This window comes from Lynx rufus, unplaced genomic scaffold, assembly GCF_022079265.1.
Source record: "Lynx rufus isolate CCGP_SWC_20201006 ecotype Redwood Valley unplaced genomic scaffold, mLynRuf1.p SCAF_30, whole genome shotgun sequence".
NCBI classification, from domain to species: Eukaryota; Metazoa; Chordata; class Mammalia; order Carnivora; family Felidae; genus Lynx; species Lynx rufus.
In genome coordinates, this window is record NW_025814846.1 from 1921085 (window position 1) to 1945818 (window position 24734).

General features: G+C 42.6%; 1 protein-coding gene across 8 annotated transcripts in view; it reads right to left on the bottom strand.

Annotated features, from left to right (window-relative positions):
* Positions 1-24734, bottom strand: part of DLG3 (discs large MAGUK scaffold protein 3) — a 58109-nt gene that overhangs the window by 24498 nt on the left and 8877 nt on the right. For 7 of the 8 annotated variants that reach the window (XM_047092520.1, XM_047092518.1, XM_047092515.1 and 4 more), the window contains one exon: positions 3800-3914. In XM_047092520.1, the coding sequence (XP_046948476.1) occupies positions 3800-3914 (115 nt within the window). Of the gene's footprint in view, positions 1-3799; positions 3915-24018; positions 24118-24734 lie in introns of those variants that run through there. The other variant, XM_047092523.1, reaches the window with a different exon arrangement.

The following is a 24734-nucleotide window of genomic DNA, read 5'->3' on the forward strand; positions in this document are numbered from 1 at the left end:
ACCCCCAAAACCCCCCAGAGTGCACTGTATATACTGTATGTTAGCCAATTTGACAATAACTTATATTTTAAAATACATGTATATAACTTTCGAGTACTAAAAAAACCCCCAAAACCCATACATTTCCCAAATCCAGTGAATCCAAGTGTATAAAAGAGGGGGACTAGGTATCTGTATGTTTATTAGCATGCCAGCAGATTCCTATCACCAAGTTTGGGAAATGCTGAAAAAAGCCACACTCTGTGGTCAGAACAACCAGGTTCAAATTCCAGTTTTGGAACTTCTTGGCTATATAACTGGAGTCTCAGTTTTCACACCTGTAAAATGAGAATAATGTGTACTTTGTAGCATTATTTAAAGGATTTAATCCCAATTTAAAGAGAATAACAAAGACCTGAATGCACAGATGTTCCCTAAATGTTAGTTTGCCTTCATCCTAAAGACACTAGGGAACTAGTGAAAGCTTCTGAGTAGCTTACGTCCAGATTGTTGCTTTTAGCTTTGACCCCCTCTGCAACAACCAGTGAAATGGGTGCCCAGCCTCTTCTGTAACACCTTCAGTAACAAAAGATCAAATTTACTATCCCCGGAAGCAGTCCATTCCATTTTCAGACAGTTTTAATCATTAGCTCTTTCTTCCTTCTGTTGAGCTGAGATCTGCCTTGGGTGACAGAACAATCTAATCCTTTTTCCACATGACAGGGTGATGCAATTAACTTAGATAAGGAAATTGAGGAGCAGTAAGTGTGGAGGGGGGTTCAATTTTGAACACACTGCTTGTTTGAGACACTGTGGGAGCGCAGCTTCATGCACATGCCCAGCAAGTAGTTGATATGCAGGTCTGGAGTTCACTAAAAAGATCAGGGATGTCATTTATACAACAACAGGATCTGAAGCTGTGAAAATAAATGACATTGCCATTTAGGGGGCAGAGCTAATGAAAGGTACTGAGGAATGGTTAGCAAGACAGAAAGAGAGCCTTTAAAGAAGCAAGTAGGTAATTCGTGGGAACAAATGTGGTGAAGAGGTCACACCAATGGCAGAGAATCAGTGAACCAGTCATTGAATGTGATGACTAAGAGGTCACCGTGGATCCCTGATGGAGTTGAGCTTCTGCTCCTCCGGAGCCTTCCGGACTTGCTTGGAACCACACCACCATGCTGAAAAGCAGATGCACACTTCCTTTCCTACTGAAAGAGAGGTGATTTGAAGACATAGCAGGAATAGGTACAGAGGACTCCAACATTTCCCAACATGGATTTAAGATGGACTTCTCCAAATAAGGCTCCCATGCTCCTATCCTTTGGTGAAACACTGCCTAGTGCAGACCCTCCTGGAGATGAATCACAGTAAAGACTCTGTTTTCCTCTTTTCACATGGCATTGGCCCAACTTACTGAACCACTGATTTTGCACACAATACTTAACATCTTGTGGAACTAGTGTTTCTTGGCACATAATTCAGCAAATGTGGTAAGCAGAAGAGAGATAACAGTTTAAGGGACTACTAGTATCAAGGGAATGTTTTTCTTTTCTTTTTAAGAATGGAAGAAACTTGAATACATACTGAACAATAGGGACGAAGTACAGCATGGAAGGCCAAACAGGCATGAAACGGCACAGAGCAAGCCAGGCTCTGGTAGAGAGGTTAGCTTAGCGAAAGACCTCTGCTCACTGCTTTAGCCATAAAATATCATTTCCCTTGATTAATTCTAGTGATCACAAATGTTCATTGTTCTAAACAGTACTTACTCTCCTCAGAGGACACTGATGTTATCTAGATAAGGTTAGGGGCAGATGATATAAACTGTATAAACTGATTTGCTAGAAACAGAGTGCAGTCTCCACCCTCCTCCCCAGAGTTAGACATGATGTATCCCTTCCCCAGGTCAGAGAAGGCTGTTCTAAGTCTTTTAGGTCTTCCAGGTCAGGAGCTAATGCCCCAATCCCCCTACCCAGGCAGGGAGAGCTCTAGCACAGGATAGGTGGAGAGAGGAAATCTAAAAATAAAGCTCTCTGAAGAAACTGTCTTGCCTAAAGAGCAGCTTCCCACGCACCCTGGAGTGCCACATCTGCGGGGGCTGGCAGCACAGGAACGGAACAATCCTGACCAAGTCACATAAGTATTAACCTCTTGCTGGGGGCAATAGCACATTTCTGATTCCCCCATCAGTGCCCCAGCATCTAGGCTGCAGACCCAGAGCAGGGGCTTAGTGACAAAAGACAGAAGACTGAAAAGATCATCAGTGACTAGCCCAGCCTTCCTCCAGCTCTCCTCCCTTCACAGCAGGAGGTGAGCACGGCAAATGTGAAGAAAGCTGCTCTCAACAAACAACCAGTCAAGTTGAGGGTTCATTTTTTAAAAAGAACCATGAAGGGTTCTAGTGGGCTTCAGACTCAAAGCTGGGCTCCCTTGGCTCGGCTCCCTGCAGTAGTGTCAGGGACTACCAACTGAGGGAAAAGAAAATCAAGCACCGTGACAAGAACTGCAATTAGCATTTATATCCACTGGCTAGCATCGAGTCAAACCCCAAAAACAGACCAGTTGTCCCACTTCCAGGCAATCAGCAAATGTAGCCTTCCTTCCTAACCTCCCCCAGCATGTATCAGAGGCCACCAGAAAAGTTCAACCCAACAGTTTAATACAAGTCCACACCTAAGCATTAAACACACACACACACACACACACACACACACACACACACACACGACTATCTCTGGCTCAGGGGAGTAATCCCACCACCTCTTACTCTAAGGATTTTAACCTTGGAGAGATACAATATGTACTTGCACCACACTGTTTGGAGTTTTGCCAAGAAACTTGGACAGGAAGAAGAAAACTATCCCTAATTCTAACGAGGAGTCCATAGTGTTCATTTAGCAGTCCAACTCCCCAAGAGGTTTGTACTTTGACCTGACAAAGTATCATAATGGGCCTCAAGGGTCAAAAGCTCAACCTTGGGCAGTATCTCAGAATAGCTTTCAGCAGCAATACACTCAATGCTATATATCTGTTCCCTCTACCCACCCTTCCTGGGAACCATACACCATCGCATCCCATGTCCCATGATTCAGATACAGCAGACCAGCACAGCAGGGAGCAAGAAAACACCATTAAAAAAAAAAAAAAGACCCTGGGGCACCTGGGTGGCTCAGTCGGTTAAGCGTCTGACTTCGTCTCAGGTCATGATCTCGTGGTTTGTGAGTTTGAGCCCCATGTCAGGCTCTGTGCTGACAGCTCAGAGCCTGGAGCCTGCTTCAGATTCTCTCTCTCTCTCTCTCTCTCTCTCTCTCTCTCTCTCTCTCTCTCTCAAAAATAAAGACATTAAAAAAAGACCCAGCAGCAGCAACCTGTCAGTTTTTGGTCTCCTGTAAAAGACCTTCAACCAGAATAGAGTGATAGCTGATATGCTCAGATACAAATCCTGATGTCTACTATGCATATGTGGAAGGGAGGGAATGCCAAGCTTTCTCCTCAAATCACAGAATGCAAGCAAAGGACTCTGAACATATGAGTGCTATTTGAATACTGACTAGCAATAATCACTCAATAGTCTTTTACAATTAGAACAAACTGAAAGTTTCTCGTACTGAGTCATTCATGAGCAAAGAGGAAGAAGCCAGCTTGCAAAAGGGAGAAACACTGACCATAAAGTACACAACCTGAGCATACAGTACACAATGTTGCTTTAGTACTGGGAGTACACACTCCCTACCCCACTAGTTAAACAGGAAGGGCTGTGTTGGCACAGAGCTCCCCTCGTGCAGCACAAGGCCTGGTGCTCAGAAGTGTGACTTACCTGACATACAAAGACCTCTTCTCACTTGTTCGGAGGGACCCAGACCCAGAGCTCATGCTGCTGTTCATCATTTGTTCTCGCAAGTCATGTATCTTCGATTCAAAGCGACTGTACTCTGTCAGGGAGACAAGGGAACAGACAGGAAAAGAATGAACCCAAGAAACCGCACCAAGCCTGTGTGCCAGTGGCTAAAGAGCCAGGAGGACACTTGACTTCAAAGCAGCCAGAGCCAACACAGTCAGTCTCTGCTTTGATAAGTAGAGTCCTTCCTCCAAGCACAGACTTCTTTCCAGCCCCCAACTAAGAGAAAGAAAAAACACACCTGAAAAAGGAATAACATTTGTACATATCAAATGGAAAAAGCTTTTATCTGCCTTGAAATCTCATGTATCATTAAAAAAAAACCAACAACACACAACAACAACTGGAAAGCGCTCCAGTGCAGCCTTCATAAATCTTTGGAGCAGGCGGCTAAGGCCCAAGGAGAGCAGATGGGAAAGGAGACTTTCCCAAAAAGTGGATTGCAGAGAACAGATGGCCCTGAGACACAGGGTGGAGGGGCTGGGAAGGACCTGAGGCCATTAGATCATTGTTAGGCAAGAGAGATGACTGGTTTCCAGATGACTTTGTTTTTGGAGGTTGTGGGGGGGGGGGTGGAGATTGAACTCATGACACAAAGGTAAAAACAAACAAACCTCACAATCAGATAAGAAAATCTTCCCTTTTAACAAACAGGGTCTTTGGTTTCAGTAACAAACATTAAAACAGAAATTCTCCCAAACCAAGAAATCTGCTGTCACCTCTCTCCTCCAAAATCATCTAGTCCATGAGGTTGTAAGTCCATATGCCCAGCTTTATAGCCCACTAATACCATCACAACAGCCTCGAAACAGCCTTATCACTCCGGAAAGGCAACTACAGATTTACACCGAACTTAAGAAAACCTGATGGAGGAAAGCTCCCTAACCGTACAATTATTTTAAGAGGCTTTTTTATAGGGATGCTTTGCTGTGACATTCTCCTAGTACATTTAAAATATGATATTCGCCTTTTTATTCCCCCTACCCAACACATACACAGTATTTTTCAGGTCTGTACTGGCTGCATAAAATGGGATATATCTAAAGCACAGGCTGTGAAAATGGTAGAAAATAGGCATACCTCATTATGACAAGATGATTTCAAAGGAAAACAGAACTGATAGTTGGGGTTGAAGGTTGTGGAACTGTTTTAAAAAACCAAACATATTTCCAGGGAAAAAGAATTCCACAAAAGCATTTTCATGCACCATAGAGGGCTGGCAAGAAGAATCCCCATCTAGTCTGTATGACTCTACAGGCAGAAAACAAAACACCTGTTCCAACACCTGACACTCCCCTTCCCTCAGCAAAGCAACCTGACCTTCAGCCGGCTATAAAGGGAAATGCTAAAAAGCCTTAAGGGGATGGAAGGAGTTCTAATTCACACAGATCCTCAACAAAGTTTCTTTTTGTTCACTCTGGTACCAATGAAGCCAACCGGCTAAATCCATGCCATTTAGCCATTTCTTCATTCATCACACACTGGTGTTAATGGTGATTTGTCCTCATTACCTACTCCAGTCCCTGAAATCCTGCAGGAAGCAGTTAAGTCACTGACTCACCCATTAAGTGTTGGGGGAAAAAGACAGCAGCTGGACAATGTCCCCGATCTGAGGGTTACAAGGCAACACATCAATATCAATGAGGCGTCGCAATCTAAATGCAGAGGGTGATGACCAATCTGTCATAGAAACCCTGGACTGCCCAAGAGTGCAGCAGCAGGGCCGTCTACCTCTCTGCCTGCCTGGGGAACTGGCCCTACTCCAGAGCTCAGCCCTCCACCCTGGCCCTCTAGTTGGCTCCTTTCTGGTTGTCCTCCTCACTCAGTCCTCCTCACCCGCTAGGAGGAGTACTTGGTGAGACAAAGAGATTTCTGACCAGGCAGCTCTTTCTTGGGGAAGATAAAGTAGAAGGCAGAAATATGAATTGAACCCAAAAAAAACAGATAACAAATCTTTTTTTAATGTTTATTTATTTTTGAGAGCGAGAGAGCACACAAGCAGGGGAGGGGCAGAGAGAGAGGGGGAGACATAGAATCCAGAGCTGGCTCCAGGCTCTGACCTGTCAGCACAGAGCCTGATGCAGGGCTCGAACTCATGAACTGTGAGATCATGACCTGAGCTGAAGTCGGACGCTTAACCAACTGAGCCACCCAAGCACCCCAAAAATATATACCAAATCTATCCGTAAGCCATTCTTCCCCCATCTCACAACTTCTTTATGTATTCCCTTCTTTGGAATTGACTTGCCTGCTGAACTCCAACTTAGTAGCAGGTCATTGCAGTTGCTTAGTAACTACGTTTCTTTAAAAATCCTTTAAAAAACAACCACCAAACCACTATTTCCTCAGAGCTCCTAATAGGTGGTTGATAATGCTGGGCCAGAGGGCCCACTTAAAATAGACTACAGAAAGAGAACAAGGCTGTTGCTTTAAGGGATCCACTTTCTGTTTTCTATGTGCTACTAAGCTTTCAAGTCTATTAAATTGTGTTTTATTCATTTTTTTCCCATTCAGATGAACCCTTAGACTTCCAGCCTACCCATCAGTCTCTGGCTTTTATTTGTAGAATTACCTAATGTCCACCAAGCACAAAGTAGCCTCTGAATAAATGATTGTTGGGTAAATGAGGAGCAAATTAGAAAACTGTGCCCAAGTCGATGCTTCTGTTCTCAAACTAATAAACCTAATGGTTTAACTGATGGCTGCCAGTTTCACTGAGGGCTTGGGAAGGTAGTTAAGTACTCCCATTTACTTTTATTCCCAAGGTTAACTGGGGGGAGCAATTGGGGTGTATGGTTTTTAAACACCCTTTTGTGATGTTAATAACCCACAGTGGGCATCTGATTAACAGACTTTGTGTATAACAAAGAAAAAAATAATTCTAACAAAAAAAAAACCATTTAGAATAGTCTTAAGATAGATAGTACCTCATCTTAGTATTAGAAGCATCATTTTCCAAGGACAAAAGCTCCACTTAAAAAAACATCTGAATTCTGAAACCTCACAGTTTGTCAAGGTCCCTCCTCCCCTTCTTCCACTTATAACTAATGAAGCCATTGCTGGAAGGCATCTCCTAGGCTGAAGTCACTGCCTAGTCACTGCCCACCAGACCAGCCTCCAACCCAAAGGTCCCCACTTCAAATAGGCTACTTTAAAGAACCAACACTTATTACTTAACTCTCAAGTCTACTAAACTGTGTTTTATTCATTTTTCCCAGATGAACCCAACCATTTGTGACCCACAAAGATATCCACAGTGAGTCATCACTCCCTCGTTCCCTTTGCTAATCATGGAGAGAAAAATGAGGGGGTGGGGGCACAATCAGACGTCATTCCCTGAAACAGGGTTTCTCACTGACCACCTGGGATGCCTCTGAAAGATCAGGATTTTGGATACAACCCCAGACGCACTGACTCAGAATCTATTCAGCAGGCCCATGAATCTGCATTTTCACCAAACATCAAGGTGATTCTGATGTCCAGTAAAGTTTGAAACTGCTGGTCTTGGCTTACAAAATTGAGTTTTGTTTTGTTAGTTTAGGGAAAAGATAAGGTAGCTATCCTGCACTGTGTATGAAAAGGAAGATAGGGCAAGAGGGCTGGAAAATTCTCAAAAAAATTGGCAATACAATCGCAAATCCCACGGGAAAGGAAAGTGCTAGAGGCCTCTGTCCAATGTGCCTGCAAAGAAAGCTGATGAGTTTTACACTTTTTTATAATAGTAGCACATGATTTTTAAGAATCTTTAACTTTTTCCTTTAGACATTCCTGTATCACTACCCCACCCCACTACCCAAAAGTAACCAGTTAGTATTTCTAGCATGTATCCTTCTCAACTTACTTCCCTGTATATATTATTTATATACATATATTTACAACTCATACAGATTCCCATAAATCAACTTTTTTTCATCCTCTAATAAGTCATGGAAACCCATCAATGTCACTACATAGAGATATATCTCATTCTTTTTAATAGTGCAGAGTATTTCATATTATAGATAGAGCATAATTTATTCAGTCATATCCCAACTGATGTGCATTTAAATTGTTTACAATTTTTTACATTTATTTTTATTTTTTATTTGAGAGAGCGTGTACATGTGTAAGCATGCATCAGGAGAGGAGAGAGGCAGAGGGAGAGAGAGAGAGAGAGAGAGAGAGAGAATCTTAAGCAGGCTCCATACTGAGTGCAGAGCCCAACATGGGGCTTGATCCCATGACCCTGGGATCCATGACCTGAGCCACCCAGGTGCCCATAAATTGTTTACAATTTTTAATATTACCCCCAACGCTGCACTGTATATTTGAGCATTTCTATAGAATAGATTTCTCAAAGTAAAACTGCAGGGTCAAATTATATGCACACAAAAACATTTGACTGGCACTACCAAACTGAACCCCAACCTTCTGAAACCTTTATGACTGAAAGTGAGGATAAATTGCTATTCTAAAGCTTCCAGCAGCTTTTCTGTTTCTGAAGAAGAAGAGGCAGAATCTACCTTTGAGGATAGATTGATCTTTTTTGTGTGGGGAAAAACACTTCAATGAGACTTTTGGTTTGGCAAAAATAAAGGCAAGATTGTATTCTGGAATGGACAAAGACAAAGGGGAACCTCAAATTTTCTCCCTGCATAATCACAGAAAAGATCAGCCTCCTGTGGGTGGAGCTGCTGATTCAAAAGGCTTGTGCTACCACCTATATGATGCTCTACATGCACTCTGGAAATACTTACCTCTAGACTGGACCACTGTGCTTCCCCTACTTGATAACCTCCCTGTTACTATAAGCAACCCCCCCTTTCCCCTGCACACAACCAGTGTTTCCTCAAGTACTGCTGATGTTTGCTCCTAATTGCTTCCTCAATCCACCTCTTTCTAACTTTCACTGTTCTTGCCTTACTGTTGATTTTGCCTCTTCATTTTCTCTTGATTATCCTGAGTGATAGAAAGAAGCTATTCAAAGATTTTAAACAGATGACATGATCATGGGTGTGTGTGTGTATCACATTGGCTATTGTGGGGAGTGTGGTGCCTCACATGGAGATTTAAGTTTCTTAACAGCAAAGGACCATGCTTTCCCTTTTTCTCTAGTTCCTACAGCCCCTAGTATAAGTAACCCCTGCTCAAAAATGTCCAACTTTGGAAAGCTCTCTATTCGTTCATTATTAGACTAGACAACAGTATTCAGGAGAAAATTCTTGGGTTAAGAGCCATCTCTTTTGCCAGCTGGTCCTAATTTTGGTGTCTAAAACAACACAAAAAGTGATGGGTTTCTTCTTCATAATAGTAGTATGAAGGAATAGTTTAAAGAAGGCCAAAGAGCTGGGAAAGCCTAGAGCAGGTTCCAAGAATACTGAATAAACCTGAATAGAAGGTAGAGTATGAACAGGGGAAGGTGGGCGACCAGATTGTAAGAGTTTGAGATAAGACTTTTTTTTTTTTTAAGTGTGTGAAAGGCATGGATGGATTTTGTTTATTACCCTATATCTACAATTTAATTTGAGGTAAATAAAATATAAGCAACACATAAAAATGCCTATTTCTGCTACCATGTAATACAATTCTCCATCGTGAATATTGTGATAAAGCTAATGAAAACTCTATGCCATCACGTACTCTAGTTTCTTATAGCTGGTATTTTACAACTCTCATTGTCTGTGAAATCCCAACACACATAAGATTCTCCCATGAAGGGCGCAGGACTATCAGAGGGCGCAGAATCAGCTCGTGGACCCCTCCCTCCCCACACTGGAGCCTCAGTGTTACAAGTCGAGATCTAAAATAGCGAAGGCGATGGAAATGTGTGGGGCCTGACTAGGTAAGACTTTTCTTGCTAGGCTAGGGGAACCACTGTTAAGTGTTTAAATAGGGACGTGATACAATCAGAACTAGGTTTGGGGGAAGATTATTCTGGGAATGTAATATAGAATAGAGGACAGAGAAATAACAGAGACCAGAAACCTCTTCTAATAGAGACAATGACCTGAAAGGCCTGACACAGCAGGGGGCAATTGAGAATACAAAGAAGGAACAAGAATCAAGAAATATGTTGGAACTAAAAGAGATAAAATTTGATATCTGATTGGATGAATGGATCAAAGGCTTCTGAGTTTTTCCCTGAAAGACCAGGAAAAAAGTACAATAACATCAGCCATAATAAAGAATAGTCATCATGGCCTCAAAATCAGCTATCCCTTCTCCAGGCTACATATTGTTACTTCTGTAAGTATTCTTCATCTAACATGGTTTCCAGACCCTGTACTATTTCTCCCTTTTAAAATCCAGTGCCCAGAATTTGTGCTGATGTCATTTCCTTTACAAAATTATAAGCTCCTTGATGTGGTTTTTGTTTCCTTCTCAAAGTTTGGCAATCGGCACCCTTGTTGAGTCAACAAACTTTTATTGAATGTGTTAACTCATGATAAAGATCTGACAGGACAAACCCGGACACTAATTCTCAGTTCTGGCTCCTCGGGAACTAAGGTAAGAAAAAGTACAAAACTTTCTCCTTCCACCCACCCAAAAATGCTAAAAACTGGCCAACAAAACCACAAAGCATTTATGCAAAACTCTGACATGTCAGAGGTTTCAAGATCTACTTAATAGCCTAATAAACCATCAAAGGGGATTGAAACTGCAATTTTCACTAATATGAACTGGACACACATCCAAGCCTCCAAATCCATCTCCCCTCTAAGACTTTGCTCTCAAATCCATCTGCTTTCCTAATGACAAAATTGTCCTCAGAATAAAAAATGACATTTGTCACTAATTCAGAAAAGCTGAAAGGGGCTCGGTTTCTCAACCCACAGAACATTTATTTGGGCCTATTTGATTATGGGTAGGAAAATGTTGTAGAGATAGGAAACAAATGGTACCAACAAAGGGTGCTTATTCTGCATGTGGTATAGACTACCAATGATTTGAATGACGATAGAAAAGGGAAATGGTACAAAATAAAATAAAAGCCATGCCTATCAAATGTGGAAATGACAACAAAGCTGGGGAGACAACTGGATGACAGACTTCAGACACACAGACTGTGACAGGTAGCAACAGTAGGAAGACATACAAAAAAGAAATGTAACTTCCTGACCTTGAGTCCCCACACAAATACTAGGCAGGGAAGACAGGGCTGAATAACAGCATGTATATTGATTAGCTAGAAACTCCAAATAAGTTGATAGCTGCCCAAAGGCTCATTTATTCTTACAGAAGTACAGATGTTCGAATCTCAAACTCACACAGCTCTTGTTTGCCATTAGCTGAGCTGCCATGAGCTCAAGGGAATCACCCATTGTGAAAATGTACAGAACTGTGGTGAAAATGAAACAACCACCTCATGAGAGTCACAGATTTTGATGAGTATGAATGGTATGTTAGGTTTCTACAGTTGCCTTTGGAGTACAAACCCTCAGGACTGTTTGAATTACAAGCATCTGTCTCAACAATATAGCTCATGTTTTCCAAAGAAATGGATGGACCTGAAAGTAAAATAAGTCCATCAGGAAGATATCTGTCATTAAGCAGGTAAGTATATGAGTAGCCAAATAGCATGTTTCTACAATCACAAACTGGTCTCTAGAAAAATAATATGAAGCCTATTGCTTGGGTTAGTTTTTATTTTTTTAATTTTGATTTTGTTTTTAGTTATTTGAGAGAAAGGGAGAGAGAGAGTGAATGAGGGGCAGGGGGGTGGGGGAGAGAGAGAATCCCAAGCAGGCTCTGCACTGTTTGCACAGAGCTTGACGCGAGGCTTGAACTCACCAACTGTGAGATCATGACCTGAGCCAAAACCAAGAGCTGGACGCTTAACCAACTAAGCCACCCAGGTGCCCCTACTTGGGTTAAGTTTTTAATTATGGGGTCTACTAATTAAAGAATCTAAGACCTCTAAAACTAGTCAATTCCTCAGGTCCCTTCTATTTTTGACATAATTATGATTTTATGACCAAGACAATGAGGTCTATAAGGAATCAAACCTAGGATGAGTCTAATTTAATTTCTAAATATGATCTATAAGAAGGAAATCTTCACATCTGCAAATAATCCTAAGTTCTCTGGGTCAAAAATAATACCAAATCAATGGGTAGAAATTGCAAAAAAAATTTTTTTTCTTAAGGCTATGTGAGAGGCAGAAAAGTGGCAAACAGGCCTCAATATGAGCAAATATTGCTTGAAGGAAAATAATTTCTGCTCTACTTTTAGAACAACAGGCTCAGAAGTATGACTAACCCAGAACAGACACCTCAGTGTCATTGTTCTGGTCCCTGCACTGCCACAATGTGCTTCCTCAGCCATACACACACATAGCCAGGGTTCTGGATAGCATCCTGATACTGGAAATGAAATAGAAAACAAGACATGCTAGATCAGCATGCCATGAAAGATTCCAGTTTATCCCTATATAGAGACTGGTTGTCTCTGTCCCCCAAAGAGCTTACTGAGGATGCAGGAAGAGCTACTGAGTGAAAGTGCTATAGTATATAAAGGTTTCATGACATTCAGCCACCTGGTCTGAAATGAGTAGAGTGAAAAATGCTTTGATCTCACATCAAGCTAAGAAAAAGTTATTCACAGGACCTTGCCATTGGTCCTTATCACCTATCCCAGGTGACCCAGCAGACTGGGGTAAAAGCCTCAAATAGGGCCTTTTCTCTATTTCAAAGGAACTTCATGTAGTATATTCAAATGCAAGATTAACAAAGCCTTTAGCTCCTTTATCCATAAGTCAAATTGTATGTAAGAACCACCCCAAGACAAAAACCTCATCCAGAAAACATGAGAATGAAGTCAGAATATACCTTTCCCTGCTCTCAAGGTAGTGGATAATCTCATCCTCAACAATCTTTCCCACATAACAGAGATGCTACAACATGGTGACTGAAACACAACATTTTATGACTAAGCTTGCTAACCTGAGTTAATGTTAACAGATTTCTACATTTTACCAGGTCAACTGAGAGTCTAGAGTCAAAAGTTCTTCAGAGTAGTCACTCTGACAGGATCACAAATCCACTGGTAATCTTTATTGGGGTATCAACTGACTTTTCGGGTCAAGTTTCTGTAGAAGGAACCCAGAAAATGGGACCTAGAGAAAGCCTCTTCCTGTTAATGTGGTCATCTGTGGCCACTTTTCAGTAACTGATAATTCCAGAGTAAAATATTACAGAAGAGAATAAGAAACCCAAAATCCAAATTGTGTGTGTGTATGAAATAAAAGATTAAAGTGGGATTTCAAAACAGTAGGGAAATTATGTTTTATTTATATGTAATAAATACTACTGAGGATCGCCCAGGTAGCTCAGTCGGTTGAGCGTCTGACTTCAGCTCAGGTCATGATCTCTCAGTCTGTGAGTTCGAGCCCCACATCGGACTCTGTGCAGACAGCTCAGAGCCTGGAGCCTGCTTCTGATTCTGTGTCTCTCTCTCTCTGTCCCTCCCCGACTCACACTCTCTGTGTCTCTCTCAAAAAAATAAATAAATAAATTATCAAAAAAAATTTTCAAAAAAAACGCTACTGAGATAACTCATTAAACATTTGGAGCAAAAATAAGGTACTATCCTGCCTTACATCATACATAAACTCTAGGCAGGTTAAGGTTTTAAATGCAAAAACAAAAACATTAAATAACTAGAAGAAAACAAAGGTGAATATTTATTTGCTGTCAGGATAGGGAAGGCCCTTTTAACCTACAGGTAGACGCTAAATGCATAAAAGACAACAGTGATAGGTTTGACTACATAAAAACATAAAATATCTACACATCAAATTAAAAAGGCAAACTACAAACTGGGAAAAATCTTTGTAATATACATGACCAAGAATTATTATACTAACTACATTTAAGCTTTTACACATTCATAAGTACTGATGGGGGTGTCTGGGTGGCTCAGTTGGTTAAGAGTCCAACCTCGGCTCAAGTCATGATCTCATTGTTCATGGGTTCGAGTCCTACATCAGGCTCTGCGCTGACAGCTCAGAGCCTGGAGCCTGCTTCAGATTCTGTGCCTCCCTCTTTCTCTGTTCCTCCCCCACTTATGCTCTGTCTCTCTTTCTCTTTCTCAAATATAAATAAAACATTAAAAAAAATTTTTTAAGTACTGAATACACCTCAGCAGAGAAATGGGAAAAAGGTGTGAACAGGCAATTCACACACACACAAAATGACCAATGAACATATACATACACACACACACACACACACACAACACACACACACACATTCAATTCTATTATTAAAAAAAGAAATAGGGGTGCCTGGGTGGCTCAGTTGGTTAAGTGTCCAACTTTGGCTCAGGGCATGATCTCGTGGTTCGTGAGTTTGAGCTCTACATTGGGCTCTGCGCTGACAGCGCAGAGCCTGGAACCTGCTTCAGATTCTGTGTCTTGCTCTTTCTCTGCCCCCCCCCATTCTCTCTCTCTCTCTCTTTGTCAAAAATAAACATTTAAAAAAGATATAAAACTGCACTATATATGATAAAGTAAAATTAAAATATAAGTTAAATAACATTTTTTACCTATCAAATTTGCAGAAATTTAAAATAATACTCCATATTAGCAAGATCTCAAACTACACACTCTTTACACTGTTGGTGGAGGTAGAGCCTAATTTGGCAAAATATATCAAAAGTCTTTTTTTTTATTATTTCTTTTAGAGAGGGAGAGAGCTCAAGTAGGGGAGAGGAACAGAGGGAGGAAGGAAGAGACAGAGGGAGAGAATCTCAAGGAGACTCTATGCTCAGTGCAGAGCCCAATGTGTGGCTTGATCCCACAACCCTGGGATCATGACCTGAACTAAAACCAAGAGTTGGATGTTCAACCGACTGAGCCACCCAGGTGCCCCTCTATCAAAAGTCATAAACGTGTTCATACCCTTTGGACCAATAATGCCGCACAAAGGAATTCATTCTGAAGAAGCAATACCAAGGATATATCCATCAGTGCTATTTATAAGATAAAACTTGGCAACAACTAATGTCCACCAAAGGGAATGGTTACAGGAATTATGGCAATACATGAAGAAATATTATTTAACTAGTAAAAACCATTTTAGTAAGATATCCATGACATTAAGTTAAAAGAAAGGATACAAAACTGTCTAAATTCAATGATTTCAGTCTTGAAAGAGATTCATACATATTATATGATACATAAAAGTTTGGAAGGAAATGACACCCAACATGTAGCCACAAATACAGACATAAACTGGTTATTTCTGGAGGTAGTTTTACAGGTGATTTGAATTTTTTTTTTACTTTGTATTTTTCTATATTTTCCAATTTTCTATAAATCTGAATGCCATAGTTTTTTTAAATTTTTTTTAACGTTTATTTATTTTTGAGAGAGACAGAGACACAGTGTGAGTGGGGTAAGGACAGAAAGAGAGGGAGACACAGAATCTGAAGCAGGCTCCAGGCTCTGAGCTGTCAGCACAGAGCCTGATGCGGGGCTCGAACTCATGAACAGCAAGATCATGACCTGAGCCAAAGTCAGAAGCTTAACCGACTGAGCCACCCAGTGCCCCCCCAAAAGCAATACTTTTATATCCAGGAAAATATGAATATAATTTGAGGACGGTGGGGAGACAGACTGAATAGGACAGGCCCAAGGACAAAGTCAGGATGCACAAATGCATTAGAAACTCCCCTCCACACTGCTCCTGGCTCATTCATCATTTTCCTCTGGGATTGATCATTCAACCAGTTGCAGACAAATCCCCTTAGACATATTATCACCTCACATCTTATTAAAAAACGGACCAAAAAAGTGTTGCCAATTCCTTGCCAAAACCTAGATATACCACATCTACCCTATTTCCCTGATCTACCAGTCCCACAACCCTGTCCCATGAAGGCAATCTGGCCCGTCTGACATGACTTGTTCGAACCTGGTAAACCAATACCAGTTCTTATGCTTACTATTTCTTTTTCTGAGTGTTTACAAAATAACACTTGATAATCTAGTCTGGAATTTAACCCAAGATTTGCAACATTCTTCCTCCTTTTTGAAAATCTGAAGAACATGTATGTAAACCAGACCCTTAATGTATTTAAACAAAATATATTATTATATTTGCATAAAATATATTTATATAAAATATATTAATTTTCTTCTTTTGGTCTATTCAAATTTTTATCATTAATTTCATCAAGTGGAAAAACTCCCAAATCTTTAGGGCTCTTGTTTTTTTTAAAGATATCTAAATTCAATGATAAGTAGACAAAGGTCCATTTCAAAACAATGAAATCCTCATTACAGAAAGGAAGAGGGGAAGACAAGACCCTTATTAAAGCAAGACTGTTATTAGCTCAAGACTTTGTGATTCAATAACAGCCTAGGTACTAACAACTGTAAATTGAATTTTCAACTCAATTCCATTTATCTAACACAAAATTTGAGTTAGAAGAAACATTTTGCATAGTCCCCTCATTTTAAAGATCAGAAAATTGAGGCCCAAAGAGGTTGACTAGCATAAGATCATTCAGCTAACTTAACGTCAGAACTAGAATCCAGGGCCCTGGCTCTCCTCCTCCAAGATGATTCCCATAGAATTTAATGACCTAGTGTGTGTGTGTGTGTGTGTGTGTATGACATATATAGCATATAAATATATATATATTAGCATATATATGCACACATAAAAATAGATTTATATATGTACACATATACATATATTCTTAACATAAGGGAGCAAAAACTGTATTTTTTAATTTCAGTGACAATGACAAGCCCAAGTTATTCTACTTCTCCTACTTCTCTAAAACAAGGAAACAATTTCCCTATTACAGAATATAAGGCTAAACCTTTAAAGAAATCAACAGTGTAAGTAACACGGTCAAGATTTCAACAAGCAGAATGCCTAACTAGCTCAGTCAGTAGAGCATGTGACTCTTGATCTCAAGGTTATGGGTCTGAGCCACATGTTGGGTACAGAGATTACTTAAAAAAAACTTAAAAAAAAAGATTTCGACAAGCAATACACTGAATTAAAAGGATTATCTTTAATTTTTAAATTGTTTTTAAATTTCTTTATTTTTGAGAGACGAGAGACAGAGCATAAAGAGGGGAGGGGCTGAGGGAGAGGGAAACACAGAATCTGAAGCAGGCTCCAGGCTCTGCACTGTCAACACAGAGCCCAACGGTTGGTGGGGGGGGGGGAGGGCTCAAACTCACGAACTGTGAGATCATGACCTGAGCCAAAATCAGAGGCTTAACCAACTGAGCCACCCAGGCATCCCAGGAAATCTTTAATTTCTTTATTTTTGAGAGAGATACAGAAAGTAAGCAGGGGAGGGGCAGAAAGAGAGGGAGACAGAGAATCCAAAGCAGGCTCCAGGTCTAAGCTATCAGCACAGAGCCCAAGGCAGGGCTCAAATCCATGAACCACGAGATCATGACCTGAGCTGAATTCCAACACTTAACTGACTGAGCCACTCAGGCACCCCTAAAAGGAAATCTTAAAAAGCTATAACTAAATAAGAATTCATTCTCATTACTATATATTATTGTAATCATTCTACAGTATCAGTAAAACTGATGTTTTATAAGATTTTGTCTCAAACCATCAAACAAGGCCAAGAAAGCATCCATCTAGCTAAGTGCAGAATGCTTTGCCACCTCTAGCTACCATGTCCCTGGGCTACATGGAAGACAGAAAACCCCAGCATAAACACACATATCTGTATATATAAAGTTCAGCCCAGGAGGCAAAACTGGAAAGAAAGCTAACATTTTTTCTCTTCTAAGTTTACATACAGGGTAGGCCTAAAAGGGTGCAGCCACTTTAGGAAAAAGTTTGGCAGTTCCCCCAAAATATTAAATGTTAAGTTACCTTATGACCCAGCAATTCCATTCCTAGGTGTGTATGTATACGTGTGTGTGTGTGTGTGTGTGTGTGTGTGTGTGTGTGTGTATCTCCAAGAGAACTGAAAATATGACCACATAAAAATTTGTCCATGAATGTTCACAGCAGTAATAGTCAAAGGGCAGAAACAACTCAATTGTCCATCCTGATGATGAATACATAAACAAAATGTGATAAAGCCATAGGGTGGAATATTATTCATCCATGAAAAGGAATGAAATACTGACACATGCTACAACAGGGATGAACCTTGAAAACATTATGCTAAATGAAAGAAGCCAGACACAAAAGACCACATGTGGTATGACTTCATTTATATGAATCAGCCAGAAAAGGTAACTTTATAGAAACAGAAAGTAGAATAGTGGTTGCCTAGGGCTAGGGGAGGGGAGAAGTTGGAGGAAATGGGGAGTGACTGCTAATGGGACAGGGCTCCTTCTTGGGGTGAGGAAAATGTTCTAAACGTGATTGTGGTGGCAGGTGCACCACTCTGAACATTCCAAAAAACACTGAACTGTATGCTTTAACTGGGTGAATTGTAGGGCATGTGAATAAGCTGTTTTGTTTTTAGGTAGGCCCTATCACTTTTATCGGGTCAGCACTCCTAGCTAAAATTATCTACACCCAAGACTTCAGCCCCTCCAGCACACAGTGATAAGAGTGAAACGTAGTCCCTTACCCTCCTGTTCCCTCTAATCACCTGAGTAATAACATAGTTGGCCCGCTCTGGTCTTGAGTCAATTTGGAAACAGGGTGAGAATCAAATCAGGGGCTCAAGCAAAAGCAAAAATGAATGGCAAACAACAAGCATGCGAAAAGATGCTCCATGTCACTAGCCACTGGGGAAATGCAAATGAAAACCCCAAGATATTACTTCAAACCCACCAGGATGGCTAGAATCAAAAAGACTACCACTAACAAGCATTGGTGAGGATGTGGAGAAAGTGGAACCCTCACTCTGCTGGTGGGAATGTGAGGTGCTGTAGTTGCTATGGAGAACAGCCCAGCCATTCCTCAAAAGGCTAAACATAGAGTTGCCATATGATCCAGAAAGTATACATACCCAAAAGAAATGAAAACACATGTCCCTGTAAAAATTTGCATGTGGATGCTCATAGAGCATTATTCATAATAGCCCCAAGGTGGAAACAACCCAATTATGTCAGCTGATGAAGGGATAAACAAAATGTGTTGTATGCATATAATAGAATATTATTCAGCCATAAACAGAAATGAAGTACTGATACATGCTACAACATGGATGAAACTTGAAAACAGTTTTAAGTGAAAGTAGCCAGTCATAAAAGACCATATATTATGCGAACCCATGTATATGAAATGTCCAGAATAGGTAAATCCATAAGAGATGGGAAGTAGATTACTGGTTGCCTAGTACTAGGGGAGATGAGGACATGGTTACAGCTAAAGGGTATAGTTTTCCTTCTAGGTTGGTGAAAATGTTCCAAAATTGATTGTGGTGATGGCTGCAGAACTCTGTGAATATTCCAAACACTACTGAATTGCAACCTTAAGTGAGTGAACAGTAAGGTCATAAAAAAAGGAATGATAAATACGACTCCATTTCACTTGAAGAAATAAATGCCTACTTACTGAATTAATATTCTTAAACCTGCACACATTTGCTATCATAGTCAAAGTAAACCAGCTCCCACCTTTTTGTTCCTCCTGGGTTCCCCCACAATACCATTCTGTAGCAGACTTCCTGAGTCCACTTGCCTTTTTTAGGAGCCTGTAGGTCTCCCTCAGGCCTCCAGCGGCTGGTCTACTCCCTGGTTACTTCTTCCTTTGGTGCAGGAGTTTGGGGCCATCAAGACTAAAAAGCTGACATTTGCTAGTTGGTTTTACTCTGTTTGTTAACAGCTTCTGGCACCTAAAGAGTCTCAGAGCAGTACCTTCTGCCGTGTCCAGATGTATCTGGGTAGAAAGGGGGGCTCACAGCTTCTCTGCTGTGATGGGAGGTAGTTGTGGCCTAGAGGCTAAAGCCCTGGACCTGAAGTTCTCAGGAAATCTGACTTGGAACTTTGATTCTGCCCTTTACTGGCTGTGTGACCTTGAACAAGTCACTCAACCTCTCTGACCCTCACCTTCCTCATCTGTACAATAGGGATGATACCAGCTATCCCGCAGGGATATCCTGAAGGTTGATATTTACAAAGCCATCTGGAACACAGACATACTCACTAATTCAGTACCACAAAACATGGGACAGACTGTAGACTAAGTGGTGGGGACACAAACATGAATGCAATAGGAGCTGCCTTTAAATTGTTCGGTGCAGAAATGCTGTTAACAGGACTTCATTTTCTGCCTTCCCTACATTAGCCTTCTTTCAGGATAGCAGAAGGAGTTTCAAAAGTTTAATTCTTTGCCTTGATAAACTTTCACCTCTGTGCTCTCAAGAGAGATCACACTGATAGGGCAGCAGCTATGTTTACATCTTTCATTCTCAAACAAGGGGAGATGGGATGGTTACTTAAGTGTTATGGGAAAAACACTCCTTTTATGCCTTCAAGTCCTTATCACCACTAATCCTTAACTCTTTCAGGCCTTACCTGCAGGCATTTCCAAGATGAAAGTGTGCTTACTCAGCACTTTAAAGTTAAGTATGGAAAACTCATTCTCTCTCACTCCCTTACCCCCAGCCTGTCCGGACTTACATGCCAGGTGGAAAGACTGGTCACAAAAGATCAGTTCCCAGTTTAGCTACCTTAGTGACCAATTTCTGGCTCACCTCCTGACTTGGGGCTCAGGGTTTACTCTAAAAACAAAAGGGCTTTGGGGCGCCTGGGTGGCGCAGTCGGTTAAGCGTCCGACTTCAGCCAGGTCACGATCTCGCGGTCCGTGAGTTCGAGCCCCGCGTCGGGCTCTGGGCTGATGGCTCAGAGCCTGGAGCCTGTTTCCCATTCTGTGTCTCCCTCTCTCTCTGCCCCTCCCCCGTTCATGCTCTGTCTCTCTCTGTCCCAAAAATAAATAAACGTTGAAAAAAAAAATAAAAAAAAATAAAAACAAAAGGGCTTTCCAGAAAAATACTAGCTCAGCTTATAAACAGAGGCTGACATAAAGTAACTAGGGGGGGAAATGTAGGAGATAGTTTCTAAATTAAAATGTTAGTACACGAAGCCCATCCTTCCCTTGGTGGAGCAATTTCACAAATCACAGAAAAATATTTTTCATTTTAGAATAGATTGGGAGAGAGCCTTTGCCAAAAGCCAGTTGTTTAAATTTTCAATTTGAATTTTAAGCAGGATTATACGTGCCCAAGAACATCATGCTATTTTTAGCTAATAGGTAGGATTGCTGTGTCCACAACAGTTTAGAGCAATCAAGAGTGAAACTATTAAATAGCATCTCTCACTGTGGCACCTTATCATTTAGCATTTCTATTCCTATTTTAATATTTTCCAAAGTTTCATCATAAAAATACACGTAAAGCACCCATGCTAGGCACAATACGGAATTAAAATAGACATGGTTTCATATCTTCATTATAGGTTTAACCCTCACTGAACAAACCAGATACATGAAAGAACCTCAGGGTTAAAACATTCCCATCAAGCTGCCATCCAGACCCTAAGTGCTGAGGGGAGATACACTAGGAAGCAATTGTCCTACCTACACTTACCACCCTTCCAATGCTTAAACACTCTCTGTTTTAAAAGGAGAGGGGTAATGAACATGTTCTAAAATACACTGAAAGCCACTGAATTGTATACCTAAATGGGTGCACTGTACGGTATATGAATTTTATTTAAGCCATTAAAAAAAAGAAAAATTATTCTTACTCTGTTCCAATTAGTCAAGGCTATTTTTTATGTTTTATTCATTTTTGAAAGCGCGCAAGCGGGGAAGGGGCAGAGAGGGCGGAGGATCCCAGGTGGGCTCTGCGCTGACAGCCACGAACCCGATATGAGGCTTGAACTCATGAACTGTGAGATCATGACCTGAGCCGAGGTCGGACGCTCAATTGACTGAGCCAACCAGGCACCCAAAGCTATTGCTTAAGCTCTCATGTTAAATGTATCTAAAGGCTGCACTGGCTTGGCAATGGAGCTCAGTGGCCACTATGGAGCTCACTCTAATCTACCCCTGCCCATACATCTTTCTTTCCCTCAGTCTTTCCCTAGTCTCTCTTCTTTATTCCCCCAGTTCCTTTCCTGTTGTTCCTCCACTCCAACTACGTCTTAGGTCCTCTCAGGTATTCCAAGGCACAGTTTGTCCTAACTGGTGGACCTCCAAATTAAACCGACTGCTGACCACCAACCACCCCCCCCCCACCCCGCAACATTCCCTTCATGACCTTAGGCAAGTCATGTCCTTGCTCTCCTGTTCCGGTTTGCACAAAGACGAGTTGGACTACTACACAAACCTTTCCAGCTCCCACATTCTATGTGAAAATAATACAAATAATGAACACCTATTTGGTCCATAACATGCAAAGTCTTTGCCATTTTAGCCAACAAACATATAGTTGGATTATTCATTTTGTAAATGGCCATGTGATACAATCTCCCAAAGAACAGGATTTAATATGTTCATAAAGTGATCAACATGGAATCTTTATTTTATAAAGCTATCACTTTATCAAAGAAAATACAGAGCCCAATGCGGAATGTTTCATAGTCCCTCTGGACCTGTCTCTAAGGGTCCATTTTTGAACAGGACGACAACAAAAAAAGCTTTTGCATGTTGGGCCCCTGCTGGGTTTACCAAACCAAAGAAATAAATAAGGCTGGAGTGGCAGAGTCTTAACAGTGGTTCCACTAAGTCCTAAGAAAAGCTTTGTTTAGCAAGTGGCAGAGAGACCTAACATAGGACAGCACCTCCACATACATTATAAACTCTCAGAAATATGCGCAGAGAGCAATAAACACTGGCAGGAATGAATCCTTTTACCATGGACAACTTGCAGCTTTTTATGCAAACCAGTTACATCCTCCCAACAAAACTCATAGAAATATGTAGTCACCAGTTTCCAACACACTACCACCAGACAAATTCACAGTATTGTTTCTATGTGCCCAACATCATGGAGCAGAACCGAAAGAAATGCATCAATTTCTCCTATACACACGCGCGCGCGCACGCACACACACACACACACACACACACACACAAATATGCAAGAGAAACCATTTTCTTTGCAGAACCTACCGTTATCTAAGTTATGGGCATGAACTGATAAATACTAGTTGCTAATAAAACTCAGATGGATAGCTCTCCACTGAGAAGCAAAGAGCACACGCAGAAATAAAAAGAAAAAACAAAACAATAACCCTAAGGTGTGTTTCTTGTCATTAACCGACCACCAAACATGGAGAGAAATGACTCAAAGTGGCCATTTGCATTCCTCTTTCCCATTACCTCAGACTTACAAGTTCTCCTGTTAGCTACCTCCCACACTTCTGCCCCCACCAAAAAAGCCTAGAGCAGAAGGTGGCAGCCCCTCTCTTCTTCCCCTTTGGGCCCTCGGCTGGAGGCACTGAAGGAGAGTGGGGGGCGGGGGAGGGGGGAAAGGACAAAGGTAGGCGCTTTCGATCTCTTAACAGCTTTGCGCCTGGGCTCCCGGCCTCTCCCCTTCTTTTCACGGAACCGTAGCACCTGCCCGAGAGAGGTGCTTCCTCCACCTCAGTAACCGGCTCAAGGGGCTTAGGTGTCCAAGGAGCCCGGGCGCTGCAGCCCTAAGGGACAAAGGCTGGGCTTACAAAGAGGAGGGGGAGGCGAAAGAAGTCGGGAGCAGCATGAAAACCCTTGCAAACAAAAGCGGAGGTGGGGGTGGGGTCCTGAGACTACCAAACCAATCTCGGGTGTTCCCAGAGGTAGCGAGGTTTGGCGGATTAATGCGCGTGGGGGAGGGGGACAGAAAATTCCTCTGAGGAAAGGGGACTAGGGAGCTGTGGGGACGCGGAGGCCGAGGGGAGGGCACACGTCCTGGGACGAAAAGGGGTACAGTTCGTGAGTGAAGAGAGGTGATGGCCAGGAGGTGAAGGCCAGACAGGGCCCAGTGGCGGGAGAGCGGGCGCTCAGTCCCGGGCGGCGCTCCCCTGGGGCCGAGAGGGGGGCTCTCGGAGTAGGGGGGGGGACTCCAAAGCTGCGCGCCACACGGGGCTGCGGGCGTGCGGCAAAGGGATTCCGGGAAGAGCGCAGAGTTGGGGGCGCAGTGTCGGAAAAGAGAGAGTTTGAGAACAGAACCGTAGAGAGGCTAGGGGGGACTGCGAGGGGGCTTGACCCTCGTCCGCCCCACCTCACCTGGCGCCGGGTCGGAGTCCAGATCTAGTGCTGAGAAAGCGCCAGCTCCGGACAGCCCCTCCGTCCCGCGCGGGAGACCACGGACACAAAGCGGGGCGCGCGGGAGGAGGGGAGGAGGGGGAGGAGAGGGGAGGGAGGAGGAGGAGACGCTTGAGGCGCGGGGGGGGGGGGGGGGGGAAGGAGGGGCGCCCGCCGCCCTCCGCCTAGGTCACGGGGCGGAGCGTGCGGCTGGAGGCCGCGCTCGGCCCGCCAATGGCCACCCTGCCGGCCGGCTGACTAGGGCGCGCCATCCCGCAGCTCACCTCGGCACCTGGGCCTTGGCGGGCCCCAGCCAATCAAATGCCCTCATTTGCATGTCCAGCCCCCCCCTTTCGCCCCAGCCAGGGGCCCGCTCCCTGAGAACACAAAGAAGGCCCCCCCGTAGCGGGAGGAGGTCCACTCCGGACTCCCTACCCCGACGGCCTAGCATCATCTTTCCAGTGCATTTATGGGTCTTTCACAGTCACCCTGATGATAGGAAGGAAGTGGGGGGCTTAGGGGTTTGGGCCAAGATCTCCTAAGAGGTCAGATGTCTTCTCCCTTCTAACCAAGATCTTTCTAACCAAGAGCCACTCTTCTCCTGGGCCACAGTTGTGTCTCTGGGTCTCTGAGCCCTGTGCCTCCGCCCCTCTCCCCCTCCCCTTTTTCCAGTCGCCCCATCTCTGTGCTTCCTTCCG